This window comes from Poecilia mexicana, unplaced genomic scaffold (assembly GCF_051168715.1).
Source record: "Poecilia mexicana isolate PSO_F unplaced genomic scaffold, ASM5116871v1 scaffold_7, whole genome shotgun sequence".
Classification (NCBI taxonomy): domain Eukaryota; kingdom Metazoa; phylum Chordata; class Actinopteri; order Cyprinodontiformes; family Poeciliidae; genus Poecilia; species Poecilia mexicana.
In genome coordinates this window covers 18,340,634-18,355,836 of record NW_028263376.1, presented here as the reverse complement: position 1 = coordinate 18,355,836, position 15,203 = coordinate 18,340,634, and the positions used below count along the sequence as shown (strand labels likewise).

Sequence of the window (15,203 nt, the reverse complement as noted above, 5' to 3'; positions counted from 1 at the left end):
GTGTTTACATGGCGTTCTATCTGAGGTGGAGTTAACTGCGCAAAAAGGACACAACGTCCAAATATTGAAATTCAGTTCCTCCATATATAATAGTATTTAAACAGCATTAAAGGCATTTTTTTAATTTCTGGGTTGGTTAGAGTGACGATGAACAATACAGTTAAATTGCTCTCAGTTTTTAATATGAGTTTCCAATATAAAATTTATATTAATGCTTTGAAAGACGAACAGGTATAATCTATTATCAGTTATATAAAATGTAATTCGTTTTTGATAGGTAAATTGTATTGACTTTTGCTTATTTATTTTCATTGTTATTTATTTTTGATTAGTGCAGAAGGCGAATGTTAACACCAAAATGCTAATAGATCAAATTGCACAAATCCTAACAAAACAAATCAAGAAAGCCAGGGATATTTCCTATTTAATATTAGCACTTTTTTAGACATCTCCGTAGAGTTATTATTATTATTATTATTATTATTATTATTATTATTATTATTATTATTTTAGTTTTTATTGTTTAGTTCATTGTTTTATTTATTCATCAGTTCATTCAAAGGCTGAACTGAGTAAATGTGTAATGAGTGTTTTATTTACCCACTGTCTCCACTAGAGGGCGTTCAGTTAGCCCGGACTGAGGAGAAGCATTGGGTGCAGTAGGATTACACCAGTTTAAAAAAAAACACATTTGGGTCACGTCAAAGGAACCAGCACTAATATTAGAGGCTACTGCTTTCAGAAGAGCTGCCAAACAGCGCCGCATAAAGTCATCTTAGCCAGGGGATAGTCTGTCACAAGGACTTGGAAAGCCAGGTTTTCCACGGGTGACATTTAACGCCACACGCGTTGTCAGGACGGAGGGGCTTCTCCGTGCGTAACGCAGATTCGGCGCTGGATCCACACTCCTCAAACCATGAATACTTGCAAGTGTTTAATTTGAATGCGACATATGCACTCTTCTGCAGATATGTCTTTCTTAACCATACCAAGCCAAGAGGGCCTTTTCAAAACGATTAAAACCAGCAAGTCGGCCGGAGAGGCAGAGGGTAGCTCACGCACGGACGCCGCTGAGGAAAACGACGATGAGGAGGATGAGGATGAGGATGACACCGATGATGTCCGTTTCATCCCCAGATGTTCCCCGGTGCCTAGGAAGCGGGGCGCGTCCATCTTTGACGAGACAGCCGAGTACATGCGGATCCACCAGGCGCTCTCTGCAGGAAAGCGGGTGTCGTTCGCCGACACAACAGGTGGAGATCTGGTGGATGTGCGCGAATTCGCAGCCTTCGACTCGGACGAGGAAGACACCGCAAAGTGGCAGGAGGAGGAGGCGAAATACCGCAAAGCAGAGCGGGAGCCGACCTATCGAGTGCACCCGGAGTTCCACGCTCCCAGCGTCGGCGTCCTGCTGCAGGCTGTGCGCTCCAACAAAGTGGAAGTTGAGCGGATATCCCCATTGGAGGACGAGCCGCTCGCATTCAGTGGAGTAATTCGAGTCCTGAACATCTCCTTCCACAAAGCGGTGTACATCAGATCAACCATGGACAGCTGGGGTACTTACTTTGATTACCCTGCAGAGTATGTGTTTGGATCTAACGACGGCGACACTGATCAGTTCTCCTTTAAGCTGTCTTTTGCACCACCGTACACCACGCACGGCTCACGCATTGAATTTGTCGTGCGCTATGAAACCTCGGTTGGTGATTACTGGGCCAATAACTTTTCCATGAATTACGCTGTGACGCTGCTTTTGTCCTATGAAGATGATCCAACCCAAACCAGCAGTGATACGGCACAAAAAAGAAGCATCCTGAAGAGCCCGAAAGTCTACAGGTAGCTGTTTTATATGCCTGGAAGTTATCAGTTTTAAAGCATCCGTGTGTGACTTTATAAAATATATGTTTTTTTCTTATATTGGTTAAGACTGTCACCAAGTGGTGACTGTATGTTATGACAAAGATAGTCCATGAAAAGATCAATCTCCTCCACCTCCTCCCTGAGCAGCGTTTGCCATCCCAAGAAATGCACCTCTCAACCAAAAACAACCAATCACAGCCAGGGGGAGGGTCTTAGCGCTGTCAATCAACCTCATATAGCGTTAATGGCGGATAAACAACTTACCATTATAGGAAAACTGCTTAGCCTAAGCGTTCACAACAGACTCTGCTAGCTGCTGTGTAGCAGAGAGCAAAGGTGGGAGCAAGAGGGGAGGATGGGCATCACCACACAGAGGGTGATTGACAGTGCTAAGACCCTCTTAAAAGTTACATACTGCAGCTTAAATGTTGTGTTCCAGTAGTGGGAACTCAGAGCTGGGTTTGACGTCAGATATGAGGTAACAGCTTTGTAACAGGTAACAGTCCACCTCACAAGTTGTAGCTGAGGGTAGTCAGAGTTGCTCCCAGTTTCCCAGTTGATTTTTCTGACTGGGAAGTTTGACTTCCCAGTCTGAATGTTGTTTGGGGCCTTAAGCAGAGTTCGCTTCCTGTTAAGAACATCACCACTAACAGCATTCAGCACACATTTGGTGGAATATGAGAGAGGAGGACATATTTAACTGTCTCAGCTTAAAAGCAATAATCAATAACTGGTTATTATTTGCTGAGTCGTGAACAAACCAAACTCAAACACAAATAAATTATTAAAGTTATAGAATCAAATTGTAACTATATTAACACAAGAATCAAACCATGAAGATGATCAGTGCACTATTATAAAATAAACCTGATAATTCTTCTTAAATCTTACATTTTAATGTATATACAATATATAAACAAAGTAAATCTTTTAATGTCTACTTAATATTGTTGTCATTCTCAATAAATAAAATCCTTTTTTCTGTTAAAATTAAAGCACAAATGGAAGACCCCTGATGATTTACTTGCCTTAAGCAGCAGCTTAGTTCACTTTGCTTCAGACAGCCATGAATTGAACAGCTCAGAGTTCACTGTTGGTCAAACTTAAGTCAGCTTAAGAGCCTTTTGTCAGCCAACTCTGTTTCTCATTGATGCTAACAGAATAACTGAGCTGATTTCAGAAAATAGCTGTATTTAGGAATTCAATCCCTTCCAAAAGTATTCAACCCTTTAACATTTTCCATATTCTACAAACAACAAACCAAAAATATTTTATTGACATGTATCTGATTAGGCCAACACAATGTAGAGGACATTTGTGCAGAATAGAGAAACATGTTGTTTTTTTTTAACTTTTTTAACTAAGAAAAATCTCAAAAGTAAAGTGGACTTTTGAGATTAAGCTGCCCAGAATCAGTATTTGATTAATTACAGCTGGATTGTGCTAAATCTAGGGGTTTAAATACATTTCCCCCATTCTGCTTTACAAAACAGATTTAATTTCCCTTTGGGATCAGTAAAATATTTTTAAATGTGAATATTGTCAGCGTGAATGAGAAGCATCTGCTAGCAGAAGTTTTCAAGTCTTGCCAAAGATTCTCAAGTAGATTTTGTTCTGAACTTTGAATAGGGCATTCCAGCATGTATGTTTGTATCTATACTAAAATTAAAATACACACTGTTTACCTACTAGGTGACTTTTGATGACAGATGTTTGCATTGAATTTTATTCAGGTGGGTGATTTCTGAATACAAATAGATAATATATTTTTTATATACTTTAAAAACAATGGGATTTTTTCCCTTCAACTTCACAACTAAAAATTACTATGTTTCAGTCTCTCATTTAAAACCTTTGAAAAACTGAAGTGACGAAATTTAAAGGGGACCTATGCTGCAAACTTCACATTTTGCATGTTTTTATTCTTCCGTTTGCTTCTAAAAACAACCCAAGTGCTTAAAAATGTAATGTCTTTTGGTGTCTGGAAAACGAGCCATTTCCAAAACATCTCAATTGTTGAATCGCAATTGACGGGCAATACATCGTTACCTAGCAACCCAAGAGGACTTATAGTACGTTTGGTGCTGTACAATGGGTGCTAGAAAAGACAAGAATGGTAATGTTGACTTACCATTCAGAAACTACTTTCTATTCTCGTTGGCTCTATTTCTGCTTTTCAAAGATCTGTTATTGCATAGTTACATTTACATGCCAGTGTAAATGTTGATTTGAGGAGGGCGTGGCTAGAGGCAGCTTATTTGGATTTAAAGTGACAAGACGCACCAAAACAGCTGAAAATAGGCAGAACTAACCATTATCTGTAATGTAATGAACGTGTTGGATCTACCCAAACCTGTTCAAGGAAACATTACAGGTCAGTAGTAGCTCCTAGATAGTCATCCCTGCAACACAGACACAGGGGCAGCAGCTACAGAGCAGTATCTCCTTACTAATACCCTTTGAGCCTTCCTGGCTAAAACAAGCATTCACCTCAGTGGTCGACGTTTTGCCACAGAGGAACCCGAATCCAAATTGTGACGTATATTCAGACAACATGAAGGGCATTTCTTTGAATTTCTTATTTCTGTTTCAGTTTTTTCCACTTGCCCAGGAAGAGATTTTTCAGAAAGCTCACACCCTGCGCTGAATGCCAGTGGCCCGCATGGTGTGTGACGCGATGAAAATAGGAAAAGGGCAGGTGTCATTTTCAGTCCTGGCGTTTCCCCTGGCACTAAAATTTAACTCTGACCTTTCCTATCACTCGTAAGGGAGAAACGATTTCAAAGGAGCAGACTGGCCTCTGCCCCACATGTAATTAAGAGGCTGCAGTCTATCAAAGCCAAATAATCCTCTTATTTATTGTAACATCAACATGATAGATGGTAGATCTTGCTCTGGTAAAGGTCCCTTTAGCAACACATGAAGAGGATCAAACAGTTCATAAACTGATAGCCATCATGTAGATTTTCACTTCTGCAGCTGCTTTCTGATAGTTTCTGATGGTTTGTTTACCCAATACAGATTAAGCTGATTGATGAATGCATAAAATATTCAGGTAGTCCTGAATTTGTCTGATTTTTTTTCTCTTGAGTAAAAGAATGAAACATTCAAACTTAGCTATCAGAGTTAGTTGTTAGAGTTAGTAGTTATAAATCAGTTTCACACACACCTGCCCTCATGGTTTCAACAAGCTATTTTTTCCTTCAATGTCATGCTCAGGGTCAAGGGACTGACCAGACATTCATCTTCACTCAGACATACTCCTGAAATGCAACATTAAAATTTGTAACCAAGCCTGTAAATCTCTAATTCAATTATTCTAAAAGTCAGAAATCTTCAGTAATAAGTTTGATTCTGTAATTAAATCAGTTTAAAAGTCTTGAAATTATCTATTGAATTGCAAAAATCACAGTTTCACATTCTGGGATCTGCATAAATCTTGATCATGTTTTTAATGGCCCATATTTTTCATATAAGGCAGGTCATGGAATAAAACAGCAGAAGAAGCTCCTGCAGCTCTTGTCACATGCTCGTCACACGTCTTCAGCTTTTGGCACGCTGAGCTTGGGCTCTTGGCAATGCGGCGTTGCCCCGTCTTTTGAAAGCCCGCGGACAACATTCCTGTTTCAAAGTGTTTGCTTTTTTTTACCTCCGTCAGCGACTGCTCTCCATACATTCAGTTCTGACATTTAACAACCAGCAGGTGTTTCTCAAAAACCCCCTTACAAATATTTAAAACCTTTTCTGTTCCACTAAACAGCACATATTGTGAGACATATTAGCTAATATTCATGCTAGTTTTTTACCATGTGTGGCCTAGATTATATCAGAATAAATCAGAATATATCTCAAATTTGTCTATTCTTCTGTAGAGAAATGCAGCTTTATGACTCAAATAAATAATTTCTATCATGAAGAGGTTGGTTAGAGGTTTCTAATCAGGTGAAATGACAACATGTGGATAAGAAATGAAGGGACAAAAGGAGAAAAAAAGAAACATAATAGGGTACTAAGTCAAAAAACATTTTAGTTTTCTCAATATTAAACATTTATTTATGCCCTATGGATCAATTGTTGAAATAATTGTCAACTAACTGACTCAAAAGAAGGGCATTCAATGAAAAACCCAACATATTCAGAGCAGTAAATAAGCCAAGACTGTAGAAAACATATATACATTTCACATTTACTATAAAAACACTTTTGCCTGTCAATATATTTTACCCAAAACTCTGTAAATGTCATTTTTCTATATTCACATAGCTCAAATTCACAAAATAAATGCCATGTTATGGCATTTTAGGCAATAAAATTTGTATTTTCTTAAAATAATCAAATAATTTGTTTATTTCCAATTTTTCTAATATTGTATTTAAAAAATGTTCTAAATCTAAATAATATCAGAATCTCTCTGTTTTGGTAAATCTTGATTATCATGTTTCCACCTCCTTCATCTTGTTCCTCACTCTTAATTAGCACTTTTACTAAATATATTCTAATGTTTACTTATCAAAATTAAATCTGTAGAAAGTTTAATCTGTTATGCAGCCACAGTAATAGGAAAGGTAATCGTCCTCAAAATTTATAGGGTTTTGTATTTATGTTTTATATTGTATTATATTATATTGTATTTATGTTTTATAATATTTATTATTATTCATTCACCACAGCTGAGAAAATGTTTAAAAATTGTTCAACATTATGAAAACTGTGCTTTCTTTTCTTGCAGCCTGACGTCAGAGGAAGATCAGGAGAAAGGAGACGGTACTGAATAAACACCCACATAAAATGTTGCTTCGTCATGTTAACTGAAGAAATTTTAAAAATATAGCCCCTTTTGCACTGCACAGCTGGACAGCTGGACCCGGGCACATATCGTTTTTGCATTAGCACTTCCAGCCCGGTACCGCCCGGCTCCCTGGAACCCAAAAAGCTGCGGTTCCAACCGGGCCGGTTTGTAGTCAGCTGTTGATTGGTTCATTGGCTGTGGGGGCGGGACAAAGACTAGATCTCTGGATCAGTGGCTGTCATTTCAATATGCTGCATCAATACATTCCCGTCATAATCTATTCTTACCCTACACTGGGGTTACAATCGCCTCTTCAGCCAAATATTTTAATGGTAAATATAAATAACATTTATCCAATGAACCGATCAGAAGTCGCTGTGAACGAGGGCGATTTCCGCATCCGGCGTCGCTCCAGCCGGGAAATCCCGCCTGACGCAGCGGTAGTTCAGCTGGCCGCGAGTCCAGCTCAGACACATTCAGATGAGATTTTTTTTTCTTCTTTTCGTTAAATGTAAAGCTGAGGTAAATGTTTTTCTCAGCCTCCACGTTCATGATTGCATACAGAAAAAGCGGGACGGGAGACCCAAGAAGAAAACCATAGACATCAATACGTGGACCCTCACGGAGCGCTGAGGTAACGGCGTCCGCCATCTTCTATGTGGCGATCGGAACTCCTTAAGTCCTGTGCTGTGTGGACCTGTTTCAACTGTTTTACGAAGCAAACTGGATTCAGTGGCATTACCTTTCACAGGTAAGGATGAAAGATCAGAATTACTTGACTTTGCAGCCAGAAATTCGCTTCTAAACAACTGAAAAATATTTCCTATGTAGTTTAATTGGCCCGAAGTAACTGCTGATTGTTAGCTTAGCAGCTAACGTTTTCATACTGTTTTCTAATGAGAGAGGTGATGAAAAACCGCTGTTAGAGGAGAAGTTAATTAAAAACCAGAGGATTTAGTGAGGAAAGATCAGTCAGGATCAGAGCTGGAGCTGCTGTTCTTCAGTCTGTTTCCAGCTCAGCTTCACCATGTCGGTATTTAGCTATAAAGATGCTACGAGTCAGAGCCCAACATGCTGAAAATGTCTTTTTATGAATAGGAAGGAAATATGTATTTTCTATTACATTTTGGATAATTTCTCTTTTATCCTTGGCTTTAGCCTGTGAACCAGGACGTCTCAGAAGTCATTGAGTTCTCCCAGTGTGACCAGCAGACTGAAGCCCTGCCTGTGACCAGTGTTCCCAGTATAATAAATAAATGTTTTATTCTTTCACTTTTTGTGTATTTTTAAATATCGCAATCTGAAGTATTAGTGTATTAATACAGTTTATGTAATGAAATAATAATAATTTACTCTATTAGAATTATTTTCACTCTTTGCTGTCAATAGCAGAGTTGACATACTGTAATAAATATTTTACTCTGGAAAAAAGTAAGAAAAATGTGTAGTTTGTTGTTTGACAATGACTGATTTATAAATAAAAAATAATTTCTCAATAATGTATAAAAATAAATACAAGAAAATTATTTGTTGTCTTGAAATGTTAAATGTACATTTAAATTATGGAATTATGTAAATATGTTCTTTAAACACTAAAAGTGTCTGTTCATCAATGTTAATATAAAAATGATCAGAATCATTCCTATCAAATAAAAATATTGTGCTCTTGATTCAGAAATGCCCCAAAACAATTAAATAATCACATCAAAAGTTAGAAACTCTGTCTTTAGTCATTTCTTTGATTACCAAATATATTAGTTTGTGTGAGAAAATGTGTCAATGACAGGAATTAACTTAAAATACTTTGTCGAACGGCAATTTCTTAAGTTCGGTCCATTTACCTGTGTTAGCTTACTGGCACATATTCCACATTCAATATGGCGGACGCTGTTACGTATCGCAGCAACGGGCCGGCCCGCCACATGAGGGGTCTATGTATTTATGCCTATGAAGAAAACTGTTTGGTCGCTATGGATATCGCCGCCTCTGTAGCTTAGCAACTGGTCGATTTACGTGACGTATCCTGCTCAATGCAAAACGACCAGGGCCATAGCACCAATGGAACCGGGTCGAACCGAGCCTGGCTGGGCCAGGCCGGACCTGCAGTGCAAAAACGGCTTATGAATTTTGAAACTAATTTATGCTGCAGTTTATATATATGGTAACTTTGTATTATTCTCACATGCTTTTCTTCATATGATGTTTTTATAGTGTTGCTTTTTCCTGTTTTCATCTCCAATCTTTGAGTTTATTTCTTCTGCTTCACATCTTCAGAGGAACCAGAGAGTTTACCAGCAGAACTAGACAGGCCATCAGCTGTGTGTCCAGTCATCATTCATCCTGAGATCGACGTGGAGGTAAGGATGAAACAAAGAGAAGAAGAAATTAACTCAACACAAAAGTTGATTACAAATTCATACTTTACAAGTAATCGGACAAAGCCATTCACTTTATTTGTTAAAATCATGTATCTAAAACATTTCAGTTCAACTTTAAGAAACAAGTCATCTCTGGTTTGGTTGTTTATGTTGTTCACAGCTCATTGAAGCGTCAGCAACAACTTAGGTAAAGTCTCACTTCTCACGTCTGCAGCATGTTTCTGTCATTTACTATCCGTTTCATGCTGCATGCTCTTTGGGGGTTTTGGCGTTTGCAATATGTCTGTGTCTTTATAGAATAATGACAATAAACGGAACTAAAAAGCTTAAAACTGAGATTAGAGTAAAACAGTTTTGTCAGAAATAAACTAACAAAAATGTATGTCACCTTGTTTAAAGAACGGATCTGATTGCGTCCGTTGTGTTTGTCACCTCATTCAGTGTCCACATGTCTGCTTTCAGTGTTAATGTAACCATTTCAAGTGGTTGGTTGTCCTGAAGGTGGGGCTGGACAATATGGCTGAAAAAACGCATCACCGTATCAGTCGATATCAATAATTATTGATTACTCCCAACCCTGATTGGTTGGGAGTATTTCTGAATCGTAGGATCCTAATTTACAAAAATTTGAGTTGGAAATGGAAATTGTTTTTAGACTTTAAAACATTTCACACTTCTGACCTTTGTGGTTTATTTTTCTCCTGAACAGCCTTCTAACCTGTTTGACATTTTCTGTCTGTTACGGCCCAATACCGTCCAACTTCAGTTGTTTTAGACCCGTCAAGATTCCAGACTGCTGTCATCGTCAAATTGATGTTTTAGTGACGAGAAATTGGAGTTATTTGTAAACTGTTTGTGACACAAATACCGATTCCATGTCTCCCTACTACTGCTACAAATCACAACAATAACAAATAAATTTTTATTGTTGTTTTTTCTGTGTTCTGGGTAAAATTACCGGTTTGCAAAGTTATAACTTTGTAACTCATAATTTTTACCCACCAGGAAAATGTTTCATACCTGCCTTGACAACTGGTGATTTAAAGCTTTTCCTTTTACCTTTTAGTCATTGTCTACTCTAAGAAAAGTTAGTTAGTTAGTTAGTTAGTTAGTTAGTTAGTTAGTTAGTTAGTTAGTTAGTTAGTTAGTTATGAAATGTATTCATATGATTAGAAACAAAACAATTATATACAATAGAACAAAATATACAAATCAATAAAATGAAAGGCAGCAGAAAGAAGAAAAAAATCTTAGAATTGTGAGTTTTATCCCAAAAATATATTTAAACACTAAAATGAAATGTAGTTTATATGAATGCTGTGTTTGGTTTACGCTCGTGTCGTTCTGGTGTCAGAGTTGTATAATAATAGTTTATATAAGTGGAGCAAATGTGTGATGTTTCCTTAAAATGTAAGAAAAATATTTTTAAAATTCTCTCCTTCCATTTTTATTTTTATAACTTTCAGTACTGTTGAAAACAATCTGTCATTGGATGTATTTTTATATGGCTGCATGTAAAAATGATCATAAATATCTTTCTGGAGGTTGTATTTTTATCTGTTCAGTTTTTAAAAACAGAAAGGCAAACATTAAACCAATGTTTATATTTTTAAAAATGCATGGATTTTTATACATTTAACAAGACGTCCTACTATTTACATTTTGGAGAACTGACCTTTTCTCACCTGCACTTTTTATGTGTTTACATCGTCACCGCCACACTGTCAGCATGACGTTCATGTCAGAGAAAAGCATTCGTGTGTTTTAAAATGCTTTTCTGTTGATTTGAAATCGTTTCTCTGCTGTGAGCTGTCATTGTTTTCTCTTCATTTACTTCAACAGAAACCCGTTCACCAGTCCGGTTCCTCCGCCACATCTCAACACAGGCCGCCATCTGGTGCTGCCGCACTGTCCACACCCGCTGCACCTTCAGCATCCCCCGAACCCGACCCTCAGTCCAATTCTGCCTTTGCACTCCAACCAGATAAGTCTCAGCCTTCACATTTACTCCACCAGGAGCCCGAGAAAGAAACGCCAGAGCAGTCTGTGCAGAGCCCTCCCGCTGTGCCGCCGTCTCCCTGGCCTCCTTCATCTCAAGAACCCGAACGGAGATCAGGCAAGTCCCAGGCTGAGAGAGTGGAAACTCTTCCTGGCGTCTGTCCTCCTGCAGCACATATGAATCTGCCGTCAGCAGCAGGAGACAAGCACATAGCTGCTAAGTGTGTGTCCTGTCCCAGTGTGACGGTAGAAGACAAAGAACAATTGAACCAACTTCATAAAAGGCTTTTAGAAATTACCTCAAAATCTGCAGAACGTGAGGCAAAGAAAAGAGCTGCAGATGAGGCTCGTGCATCTTTGGAAGCGGAGGACAAAGGTAAACCTGTGACAAAGCCGAACACCCCTGAGCCGAGCAAAGACGCCGCTCCTCAATCTGCCTCATCCGAAGATCCACTACCCCAGAGGTCTGAAAAAGAAGACTACAGCATGGATCTGTTGCCGTGCATCATCTTCCTGAGTGTTTCCATCTCACTGGTGTGTTGGAAACTCTTTAGGAGAGGGTAGAGAAGCTGCTCAATAAACCGGAGAAAGAGCCGGCTTTGTCTTTATATCTTTATTCGAAGCGTTCAAAGACTCTGGTCAGAGAAGCAGAACCCCGATGTAAGTTTTTCACACAGTTATTTATACACACACACACACACACACGCACGCACAAGTTTGAGATGAAGAACAAAAGAAAATCAGGTACGGAGATACAATGATACCAAACATCTGTTTGAACCTGTTTCTTGCACTTTATTTAGAAACTCATCTGCATGCTTGAGCTGAGTGAAGGAAATCAAAGGGACTCGTTTAAAGTTTTCCGCTTCACTAGTGATGCGCCTCGGCTGCTTCTGGTTCTTCTGGATTGGCTCCAAAGGTTCAGTCTGATCTGCTGTCAAGCGAAGTGCCTTTTAATGATTCCAAAAAGAAGCCAATGAGTTCAATAACGCTCACGTCTCTCTCTGATTTTGTGCAAAATCAAACATACGGAGCCTCGTAAAAGTGTTTAAGTCCGTTAAGCTTTTTCACATTTTGTTACACTGCAAAAACACAAAATCTTACCAAATATTTCTGATCTAGTTTCTATCTTTGTACACTTGAAATGAGACAAAACTAACGTACAATCAAGATACAAGAGCTTATTTTAGGTAAATAATCCTTCACATTATTTAATTTATAATAAGAAATTTTTCTAAAGTTATAGAAGCTAAAAACTTTTTCATCAATATTAAGGAATTATTGACTCAAATTTCTTGCTAAAAATTACTTGCAAGTTAGTTTTTCTTATTTCTAGTGTGAGATTTCATATTTTTGCAGTGTATGCTACAACTACAGTGCAAACTTCAAACTATTTCTTTGGGATTTTATGTGATGGATCCACACAAAGTAGTGGATTACGGTAAAGTGGATTCATGCAGAGATGCAGAGGAGCCAATCAGGGTTAAAGAGGAGGAGACGGATGAAGCTAAACACTGTGAGGAAATCTGTAGGAAGCTGTGAAATACTTCAGATCAGGGCAGAGTTTACTTCAACCCTGAACACAGAGCCAGAGATCAAATGATCAGAGCGAATTCATGTGTCAGATAAATCCACTTACGAGTTGTTGCAAGACTCAAAAACTGAGATTTCCTTCAAATCTGAGTTTCATCTGTTTTACTTAGATTCATTTTCAGAACTGCAGGAAAATTCCTGCCAAATTTTCAGATTATAATCTGAAAATAACGAAACAGTGCATGATTTTATAAACTACTTTATTTAGATCAAGATACATAAAATATATTGAGGTTTGTCACTGTGATTTAACAAGAATATGGAAAACCTAATGGGAATGAAGACTTTTGCAGGCTTACGCCATGTATGTAGCAGAAGGAAAGCACATTTGTTTTCTGTAGGCGATCTATGAATTATCTTGTTGTGTGAAGATATTAATAGTATAACGTGATATTGTCCAGTTAGTGTTAAGATGCACCTTTTATTGCACTCATCGTATGTAGCACAGGTTCAGGTAATAAGATGAAAACAGCCAGTAAAATTAAAAGTGACGCCAGTGAGAAAGTGCCTTAAAGTCTCTTAGTGATCTCCGTTTTATCAATAAAACATCTTTGTTTTGTGGACAACACCCGCTCTAAAAAAAACACCTTCTAAAATGTTATTTCTTCACCTAAAATCCTCATGCGTTTCAGAACTACGTTAAAAATTGATCTTAGTTTATTTTGTCAGGAGTTTCTTTAATAACATCCAACTGATGAAGCCTCAGTTTTTGATCTATTTATTGCTGCTTGCTGTTGATTTTATTAAGTGGATACAGCTCCATTCACCAGTGTTTCCCATTGGAACTGGGAAGTTGGAAAATAAACCATAGCATCCCTTAAAATTGTAAAGTCCATTTCAAATTTCAACTTGGAAAGTTACAAAATGGCCACCATGCATTTAAATAAACAGCAGCAGCTTCACTTATAAACTGTTCATCTGCATTTCTGAAAGGTTTAATTTCATTAAACACAAAGAGCTGCACACCTTCCTTTAATAAGTCCACATTTCTGCAAGGTTTAAGTGTAGAAAAAGTAAAAAAATGCAGGATTGTTACTGTTTTATGCTAACAATATTTAGTCTAGTCTCTGACCAAAACAGCCAATCAAGCACATATGGAAATCCCTCATAATCCACTTTATTTTTAGCACATATTTTGTCAAATGTTTTCCAAAGAGCTGTGACTCTGCAGCACAGCTAAATTTTGCGTTAGCCGCCAACGTTTTGCTCCCCATTTAGGAATCCAAAATGGCTGCCATATGTTCAGAAACTGCTGCTGTAATAAACTGTTTTGTGTCTCACACACACTGGTCCGTTATTGAACATCCAGTTTCATGTTTTGAATGTGAAATACATTATTATCTTCCATCGCTAATTTTATTTAGCTTGACTGGTCTTCCAACTGCAATAAGGTCAAGTTGGGTGGGATTTAGATCAAACCTCTGACGTCTGAGTTAAGCGTAACAACAACTAACCACTCAGTGTGCTTCACAGCATGCTAGCTGCTAAAGCTAATGGACCTAGCATCCAGCATAAATATATTTGTGATTTGCCTCTAACTGGTGCTAGTTTGTCTCTTTACCTGAACTCTTTTTGACAGTTAAAGGTTGAGCGAATGCTGAAGCCGTTGGGTGTAATGGTGCAATAAATTGAGAATATATTTTTACATTTTAATCTCATGGGAAAACTCTTCTGAGAGTGCTTATGCAGGCAAAGCTTTACACCTGGCAGTGACTCAAACGAGGGATAACGACACTCCTCCGTCTTTTCTAAATATGGTCTCTACTGCATCCAGAATATCAAGATGGCTGCAACCAGCTGCCAGAACGTTGCGTTTTAAAATGGTCCACATGTCGTTGGCAACGCATACTTTCTTATTTTAAGTTGTGGAGTGTTACGTCTTCGGTGTGGCACAAAATCTTGAAATAGAGTTTGGTTTGTAAAGTGCATGAGAACGAGTTTGCCTCAGTCACTAGTAAATAATGTCAGCTTAAGGAAAGAATTGGAGTTAGAAGTGATGTCGATGACGGGACTTCCTGTTGATTCATGCCAGTAAACCCTCGATGTTGTTGCACCAAACTGTACAACTCTGTTCTGTGAACCTCACAAATGAATTTAAACACAAAATCAAATGTTTGAAGTGATGAAAGTTTTTGCAATGTCCCAGAATTAAACCTGATCCAATCCCCTCTTGTCTGACCTTATTTTCTTCATCTGTTTTTCAAAATAAGTTTATCTTAATGCAGAGACGTGGCATTGTTGTGCAGAGCAGAATAGACCGGAGTCACTTTTAAAATAACGCTGGCGTCTGCAGAGCGCGCCGCGTTTTCTGAACACAAACTGCAACATGAGCTGCAGAAGAAAGCCAAAGGTCACGCATTGCATTGAAGTCACGGTATCCTGCAGCGCCTCAGGCTTTGTAAGCTGAGAGACGGAGAGGAAGGCTGAAAAACAAACCAGGATTATATTCTGAAATGTCATAGACGGCTTCAGATTATAAAAAACAGGGACTTTTATTGTCATCTTGTTTATTTAGTTTACTGTGTTTCAGTCAGTTTATGGTGCTAATTTAATCCATTATTTGGAATATTAGTGTGTCTGTTTGG

At 38.2% G+C, this 15,203-nt stretch overlaps 1 protein-coding gene and 1 long non-coding RNA gene across 2 annotated transcripts; both read left to right on the top strand.

Annotated features, from left to right (window-relative positions):
• The first annotated feature begins 164 nt into the window (after positions 1-164).
• Positions 165-14,786, top strand: LOC106907312 (uncharacterized). Its single transcript, XM_014972938.2, has 4 exons — positions 165-1,836; positions 6,590-6,624; positions 8,924-9,006; positions 10,870-14,786. The coding sequence occupies exons 1-4, from the start codon at positions 944-946 to the stop codon at positions 11,587-11,589; spliced, it is 1,731 nt and encodes a 576-aa protein (XP_014828424.2). The 5' UTR covers positions 165-943; the 3' UTR covers positions 11,590-14,786.
• LOC148158415 (uncharacterized) lies at positions 6,645-7,921 on the top strand. The gene is made up of 2 exons (XR_015763798.1): positions 6,645-7,400; positions 7,808-7,921. It is a non-coding gene; the product is annotated as an uncharacterized LOC148158415 (long non-coding RNA).
• Positions 14,787-15,203: the final 417 nt, after the last annotated feature.